The 8,605-nt window shown below is 44.2% G+C and overlaps 1 protein-coding gene across 2 annotated transcripts; it reads right to left on the bottom strand.

Moving 5' to 3' along the window:
* Positions 1-1,934: 1,934 nt before the first annotated feature.
* Positions 1,935-8,378, bottom strand: trap1 (TNF receptor-associated protein 1). Of its 2 annotated transcripts, none has more exons than XM_008416712.2 (18): positions 8,179-8,378; positions 7,330-7,500; positions 7,157-7,239; positions 6,924-7,064; positions 6,443-6,514; positions 6,104-6,264; positions 5,902-6,011; positions 5,740-5,813; positions 5,472-5,627; positions 5,278-5,398; positions 5,092-5,161; positions 4,495-4,642; positions 4,223-4,408; positions 4,005-4,143; positions 3,831-3,916; positions 3,179-3,324; positions 3,019-3,091; positions 1,935-2,925 (listed from the first exon to the last, which is right to left on the bottom strand). In XM_008416712.2, exons 1-18 carry the CDS (start codon positions 8,285-8,287, stop codon positions 2,824-2,826), a joined length of 2,148 nt encoding a protein of 715 aa, XP_008414934.1. In that variant the 5' UTR covers positions 8,288-8,378; the 3' UTR covers positions 1,935-2,823. The 2 variants fall into 2 exon arrangements, with proteins under 2 accessions (XP_008414934.1, XP_008414933.1); XM_008416711.2 differs by having other exon boundaries at positions 7,330-7,503.
* Positions 8,379-8,605: the final 227 nt, after the last annotated feature.

Below are 8,605 nucleotides of genomic sequence, written 5' to 3' on the forward strand. Positions count from 1 at the left end.
GGAGGGAGGGAGGGAAGCTTTTGATTTCAACCCACAAGATGCTCTGATTGGATTTTGAAGGGTAGAGAATTTGTTTGGGTCAAAACAGTCTGGGGTTGTTTTGTGGTTTTTTTGGGGGTTTTTTTCCAACATTCACAGAATCCCCGTGTCTCTAGGAAAACCTTGCTTGGCTCGGCTGTTTTTGCTTTCTGTGTCCTGCCAGTTGTTGGCATTGAAGCTCGGCCACAGCAGCCCATAAACAACTCCAGTAACCTTGTGTTTGATTGGACAAGGCTGTAAAGTGGAGCCAGCTCTGTAAAAAGAAAATACTGCCGTTTCATTCCCATCCAACCTCTTCAGTTTTTCACACAACGGCCACAAGCCTCAGTGTGTTTTAACAGACCATAACAAAGTAGTTTATGGTTTTTAAGAGGAAGGAAACTCTAGTCCAGTAAATAAACTCCCTCCAGAGGTCCTGCAAAATAAGTCCTGTGTGAAATGTAATCTGAGCATAAATGCACCTGTTCTGTGGAAGCTGCAGGTGSTCCCTAGAGAACATGTTAAACAATATTCGAAGCTTTGAATATCACGCAGAACAGTCAGAAAAAAGTGCGTGGCTCAATTACAAACGTGCCAAGGCAGGGCCTTTCTGAACTGACGGGTTGAACGAGGCCCAGCAGAGATCCAGAGTTCAGGAGGCAGACGACAGTCGGCGCTCCACCGATTTGGTCTCGCTTCCCAGGATGACCATCAATGTTTGTGAAATGGCCCTGTCAAAGTCCAGACCTTCATCCAATTTTGAATCTCTGGAAAGAATTGAAAGTTCAGACAGTCGGTGTTCAGCCTGACTGAGCTAGAGTTGTGATGCAAAGAGGAATTGGTGAAATCTTCCCAAATATTAATCATTTTAGTTTTTAAGACAATTTTCAGATTTGTAGATGTTTTTTTTTATAGAATGTATCGGTTTTCTATCACTTCATGGTACCTGGTCTATCATATAAATCCCATTGAAATATTGAAATACACTGAAGTTTGTGATTATGCTTTGGATACCGTTGTAAATCCCTGCAGCTACCATGGATTTAATCAGTCACACTGCATGTGGCTGAGACTCTGAATGATTAAAAATACTAACATTTCCCTGCAGTAGCCTTTGTTCTGGGGGACTTTACCCCTCCAACCCTAACCCTGTGGGTGTGTCACTTTGATGCAGAACTGTTTTCATATTTCTTTATTGAACACTAATTGTTAGGCATGCGGTTGCTAAAGAGAGCTGCTTTCATTCAGCCTGGCAGGAGGCGGTTCAGCAGGAGAAAGTTGGAGGAGAGCAGGACTCCCAGACGGCGGTTTACTACAAAGAAACGTCTGCCGGACCAGACATGGACGGTGAGTACAGCGGCTTCTCTTCTTCCTCCAGTTCGGCTACAAATACGTGAAACAGACAAATTATTCAAATGAAGAGCTAGCTTTGATTGTTTTTTTCTTTTTAATAATTTTTAAAAAGAAATTAGATGCATTTGCAAATGGTGTTTTGAATGTGGCCCTGTAGAAAATAAACTTTCATTTAAATCACTTGCACATTTTTTAAAGCCATTTTTTAAAAATTGCTTTATTCATAAGCTTAACACTAGAAGGCAAAACACATTTTAATATCCAGTTTTGAAGCTCATTGCAGTTAACAGGCAAAGTTTATGCACAAGATATTTTACATGAGTTTTATGTTATTACCATGAAATCTGCCAAATAGTGACGTGTTTTAACTGTAAAGAAAAGCATATCAATTGTGTACTTAAGACTTGGTTTTAATTTTCAAAAAAGTACTCGCAACAAAAGTAGTATTGAGGAATCCTTTGGCTAAATATTTTTTACATCTAAATACGAACTAATGTTCATTAATAGTGGACATGTTATGTAGTTTCTGATTATGACCACAAGAGGGCAGTAAAAGCAGCAGAAAAGTATGGAAAAATGTGTTTTTATTTCAATCACGATACTGAACAGCATGATTTTATGAATCTGTTTTGGAGTAAATCTCACAGCATGTCTTTAGATTTTATTTTAAACCGATGCGTCCAATCCTCCTCGTTTCTTCTTTTCCAGGCTTTGTGCCCATAGATCTGGAYGAGTGGTGGGCCCAGCGCTTCTTGGCCAACATCGACAAGCTGTCCTGACGCTCCAGACTGGATCGGATGCTGTTTGCCAGTCAGGAGGCGAGAACTGAGAAACGGCTCACCGAGGGGAAACGAAGCCTGCTTCTGTAGGCGTGACGGCTCAGACGACCCCGGAGTGCTTTAGATGGTCCGACGGYGCTGGGACGCCAACCCCAAAGCTGCTGAGAGCTTCTTCAGTGTCTGAAAGACCGGATGCAGGATATGGTTTCTGGTGGTGATGATGGTCACAGCAGAGACAGTTTGGATGCAGTAAAATTGTGTTTTTCCAAGACTTCTGGGTTTATCTTTGCTTTTTTTATTTCACTGCATTTGTGTTTTCCACTTTAATAGTTAAACAGCTTTATTTGGCAACTGATGGCACCATCCCTAATCTTAAATGTAGTTTATAAAATGTTTGGAGATTTAAATTTGAGAACAAGATGGGGGAAACTTTAAAACTGACTCGGCTTTCGCACACCAGACATGAACGGAATGTGAGTCCATCAAAAATAAACCAAGAAGTTCGTCTAAACTTCTCAAACACCACGACCAGGCAGAGAAACTTTGTTTTCATGCTGATTTGTGCAGCAACAAATTCCTCCACAGCAGTCTGGCTCGTTCTCCTGAACTGTCCTCGGTCAGCCTTTCTCGTTGCTGCGGATGCTTCGGGCGGCATCCGAACTGAGACGAGCCGTCAGTGTTTCTCCAGAGCTCTGGCCAGGAGCTCATTGAGGCGCGAAATCATCGGCCGGGGGTCGTCGTTCAGGCCGGCTGCAATCATGGCGTTGTCGTARATCTGAAACGAGCGACGGTTTAGCATYACCTAATCGGTTCCAGCTGTAGATGTTTAACATTTTGTTTAAAACTAGACAGAAACAAGCATTGGTACCTGCTCCAGCAGCAAACCAGCCAGTTCAGAGTTTGTGTCCTTCAGCGAGTGCAGCTTCTTGATCAGATCGTGTCTAACGGGTGAGGAGAGGAATTCTGGTTAGAAATCCTCACTTGTGTTTCTTTTGAAACAAACAAAAACGGTGAAATCTGTGTCTTACCCGGCGTTGAGCTCCAGGGTGGGCTGCAGGATCTGGGCCCTCTCCTCAGCAGTGCGCGCCAGCTGYTGGGTTCGGAGGAAGTGGCGGGCCGCGCCCATTTCCAGCACCGTGATCATGGCGGGATGAGTGTCGAGACGAGGAGTCAGCTGAGCGTTGCCAAAAATAAAATGACATGGTTGTGGAATTATGGTTTCAGTTCAATCCTGCAACAGTATTTACATTTAGCACCAYGGGGACACATTAAGGAAAATCATCCAAGGAGTTTGCTGAAATGACTACATCTGGGTTAAAAACTCTTCGGTGCATCATTCAAATTGGAAGACGAGTGGAAAGGCCAACAACTTTAGGGAGGGAACTGAACAGATGCTAATTTCATGCTCCCATCATGCATAGTGGCGGCTCTACAAACCTGCGATGCCACAGGGAACGCCGGACACAATCAAAGCCAACAGTGGTCCRACAAAAATATTGGCACTAGTTTTGTTTCAAACTAGAAACGTATATTCCTTCATCATCACATAAAATACTGTAATAAAATAAATCAGTTTCATTTTGTGGTAAKATGACAACATGCCAGGCATCTGATTTTCATGGAAAGATTTGGAACTTTTCCACCTTTGTTCCCTAAAGTTGACGTCATTCCTGCGGTTACCTTTATGTTWGTGACTCGGGGACCCAGAGCGTTCTTCATCCAGGCCATCAGGTCRTCCGCCTGCTCCTGCGTCAGCCGCTCAGACGCTGCGGTGGAGAACAAGGCCGGGGGTTTACAGCCGTGACAGAGATCACCGCCCGCTCCGCCCGACCTCCACCTGAAGGCGGGGCTCACCTGGCTTGCTCTCCTCAAACTTCTCCTCCTTGTAGTGATCCACCACGATGTCCGTCTCCACCGAGATCAGCTTCTTCTTGTCAAACTCCCTGAGGTGAAGCAGGGTCAGCTCGTCGAACTGCTCGTAGCAGAACAGGACCTGCGAGTGTCACCGAGTTAAACCTCATCTGGCCTCTCGCTGCACGAAAACATTTTCAGTCGCTCGTTCTGTCTCCCACCTCCATGTCTTTCTTCTTCATGGCCTCAAAATACGGCGAGTGCTCGGCCAGATGTCTGTTGGGGGCACACAGGTAGTAGATGTTGCGCGTGCCGGCCTTCATGCGGGATCCGTACTCCATCAGGTTGGTCTGCTGGCCGGCCGGCAAAGCGGACGACTCGAACCTCAGCAGCTTGGCGATGTCTTCCTGCAGAGCAGACAGATCAGCAGGTGAGGACAACGCTCCTCAAGAAAAAACCTGCTGTGCTGGGAGTAACGTGTCTAATGCAGCACCTTCACGTCCTGTTCCTGGGTGGTAACGATGCCCTCCCGCATGAAGAGCCCGTAGTCCTCAAAGAACTTGCTGTACTTCTCCGGGTCCTTCTTGCTTTGGTCCAGCAGGAAGCGGATCACTCGCTGCTGCAGGACATTTCGAAGCTTTCTGAAGGAGCAGATGCACATCAGCACATATGGTCAACCAGGATTGCCAAACGCTCCTCAAACTTTTTAAGATGGAAGGCCAAYATTGATGGATCAATCTGGGACAAGATATCTGGCCAATCAATTAAATCCACCGGTTTGAGAAGAGCATTAAAACTCTTTGTTTTTAGCAATAGTTGTATTTAAAATAAATATCTAAATCCCAGAAAATGCGAACAAAAATCTGTACCAAAGGAGTTTAGAGGCAGATTTGTAGAAACCCGATATCAACCTTACAAATTAAGATTTTTAACAAGACAATAAACATCAAWTTTTTTTAATGCAGTAAAGCTCCAGAACATTAATCTACCTGGACTGTAAGCTTTAAACCTAAAGATTCTCGGGGTGAGAATGAGCCACAATCAGAAACAAAGGTACAAAAGGTATGAATTGAAAAATACTTCTCTCTACCTGATGAGGGCGCTCTCCTGCAGCAGTTCTCTGCTCAGGTTCAGGGGGATGTCTTCGCTGTCCACCACACCTGCAGTCGCAAAAAAAAAAAAAAAACGGTTACATTCCTGAGGTGACGTGTGAGATGGAACTAAAAGGKGGAACCGAGAAAACCGGCGGGCAGAAACGTTCGGGACGACGCAGAACCTCGAAGGAAGCGCAGCCACTTGGGCAGGATGTCGGTGGCTTTGGTCTGGATCAGGACCTTCCTGCTGTACAGAGCCACGCTGGAGCCMATCTCTCTGCTCACGTCAAACATGCTGGGTTTCTGTCAGACGGGACCGGGATCAGTTCAGTTTTATACGATCATAGACCTAAAATTTCACCAAAACACCCCTCACCGCGTCAGGGACGTAAAAGATGCTTCGGATGTTGAGCGGCGCGTCGGCGCGGTAGTGCAGCGTGTAGCGCGGCTTATCGTAGGCCTGAGCAATGTAGCGGTAGAACTCCTCGTGCTGCCAGTCGCTGATTTCTTTAGGCTCCATCATCCACAGGGCCTGGTGGACAAAACCCATACGGTAAACACTTTTGAAAGCAGTCAAAAGGTTACAGAGTACTCAGTACGTTTTGCGTTAAAACACTGAAGATGACGGAAGGACCGAGGCTCACCTGCAGAGTGTTGAGCCTCCGTCCGTTCAGGAAGATGGGGAAACTCACAAAGTTGCTGTACTTTGTCACAACCTCTGAAACAGATTCATCGTGGAGTTGCTGTATGAATTTTATTGCACACAGTTGTGGTTCGGTAGATCGTGGTGCAGTTCCGAGTTTTACCTTTAACTCTGTCCTCAGAGGAAAACTCCTTGCAGTCGTCTTTGAGGTGCAGCACGATTTTAGTTCCCTGTTGAACGCCGCTGGCTTCGGCGATCTCAAACTGTCCAGAGCTAAACGAGGAAGTGAAAATGTCAATTTGAAGTTTAACTGGTTTTTTTTTTTACAAATAAAAACAGAATAAACGTGGTTTCAGTGCTCTCACCCGTCAGAGGACCACTTGTATCCGGGAGCGTCCGGCTCTGCAGAGCGGGAGAAGACGTCCACACGGTCAGCCACCATGAAGGCGGAGTAGAAGCCAACACCAAACTGACCGATGATGGTGCTGCTGGCCTCGGCCTGGTTCTGCAGGGCATCTAAAAACGCCTGCAGTGAAGAGGGGAGAGAAGATGACGAGAAGGACGCAAACACATCAGTTACAGGACAAGTTCAACTTAGTTAATATAAACACACAGAGCCAAAGCTCAGTCACAWGAACGTTTATAGTCACATGCCTCCATAGCAACCACCATTGGGGTTCACTTTGCCGAACATGAGCACTGACCTTGGATCCAGAGCGGGCGATAGTACCCAGATTGGCCACCAGCTCCTCTTTGTTCATGCCAACTCCTGTGTCCTATCACAGAAGCACAATTTGTYACTAAAAAGTTAAATTCAACATGCAGCATCACACTACCACCACCAGATGGCAGCACATATGAGARGTTACACAACAGAGCAGGGTGGTTTGTCATGTGTTTAATATCTGGAATGGTTAAAATGCTCCTATATCTTAACTTTATACAAACAAGTTTTCAAACCACTTGAACATTTCCAGTTTTTCATGCTACGGYCACCTAATTTGTAGAAGTTTTCAAAATGTAGGAATCTCTGAATATCAATTTTTCTCTAAATGTCTGAATTTTTTCATACATACCTAAATACAAAAAAAAAAAAAAATCCAACAATATTTAAATCGCATACAAAAGCAATAACAATAAATTTAAAGGCCAAGATAATTATCATCTGGCAGTAGATGTGGGTACCTGAATGGTAAAGGTTCCTTTAGYGCCATCAGTCTGCAGGTGGATTTCCATCGGAGCCGTTTCCCCGCCAGCTGTGATCAGTTTGTGTCGCAGCTTTTCCAAGGCGTCGCTCCCGTTAGAGATCAACTCCCTGATGAAAACCTGGTGGAATGAGGGTGAGTCAGGAAAAAGATGCAAAGGAGCGCTGACAACACTTGAACAAAGTGGAGGAAATGTCTTTCACAACTTCTTACCTCCTTCTCTGAGTACAAAGATCTGGCAACAATGTCCAGAAGTTTCTTTGTTTCAGCCTGAAATTCGTGTTTAGAGAAACTACCTGGAAAAAAATTTGAAAGAGTGACACAGAGCTTATGAGCCTTGAAGTTCAAGAAGGAGAGAAAGAATAACTTTGCAGCCGTTCAGGCACCTTGCACAGACTCCGCATCGGTGATGATGGTGTGTAGAGGTTCTTCTTCTGGCTCTTTCTCCACTTCCTGAGTGCTGTAGAAGGACTGCTGGCTGAAGCCCAGAGAGGACCACTGAGACCTCCACACARCGGGCCGGCTGCTCCACCTCTGCTGCTGTCCAACCTGGAGATCTACTGACATGAAGAGCACAGGGAAGAAAGCTGCTTACAAAGCACAAATAAAGTATACACAACAAATATAGACATACACTTTGGACTTCTCGGGAACAGCTGTTTTGGCAGTCTCTTCAAATACTGTGTAAATTACGATGTTCTTTTTTCATATGCGATAGAAAGTTATATGTACGTTTAGCCACAGTCGGAGATGTTTCAGTGCAGCATCCAACAGGACATTTTAGTTATTTACAAACTGTATGGAGATGCTGTAATTATTATCATCACTCGTGCTCAGTTAAAAGCCTATTTTTACTACAACTGACCTTTTGTAGTTTGTGTAGTCTAAAACATAACGCCTCTATTTTAAAAATACTTTTTTTTTACTTTATTTCTTGTGTAATAATATATTTTTATTTTGTACTGTCATGAGCTACAAAACATGTTATTTAAAAATATAACTTAGAATGTATCAGTTTCACTTGAATTAAATAATTAAACTTAACATTCAAATATAAGGAGTTGAATCGGTGTGTTTTTTCAGTTARTAGGCTTGCAAGGAGCTCAGTCAGTCTTTTTTTTTTTTTTTACTCGGTTTTTGTTTCCGAGTGAACAAAACACTAGCTGAAAACATGCAGTTCCCAGTTGATGGAGCGAGGCTAAGCTAACTGCGCCACCTGACATAACACTACCTACCTCGCGAGACATTTAGCGTGCTCAGTCCACGCGCACAAGACGTTAACCGTAAATTGGTCCTGTGAGAAGAACCGAGGATGAGCCGAGCCAGGCCGAGGCAGCGGGACATATTGAGAGATATTAAGCTTGTGGAGACCCAAAGTCACCGGACTGGGGGAGACACGCTGACCGGTGAAGACCGAAAATAAGGCTGCGCTTGAAAATGACATCACCAGGGTGWCTAGAAATATGCCTGATGAGAATTGGAGAAGGAAGGTTTTRTATTATTTCTGTTTGAAAGCAAATTTATAAACATCTGTAGTTTTAATAAGTGTTTCATTAAAGGCATTTTTTTTGTTTTGCATTCATTTTGAGAAGTTAATGTTAACTACACTGCTCAAAAAAATAAAGGGAACACTTAAACAACACAATATAACTCCAAGTAAAT

Source organism: Poecilia reticulata, linkage group LG8 (genome assembly GCF_000633615.1).
Source record: "Poecilia reticulata strain Guanapo linkage group LG8, Guppy_female_1.0+MT, whole genome shotgun sequence".
Taxonomy (NCBI): domain Eukaryota; kingdom Metazoa; phylum Chordata; class Actinopteri; order Cyprinodontiformes; family Poeciliidae; genus Poecilia; species Poecilia reticulata.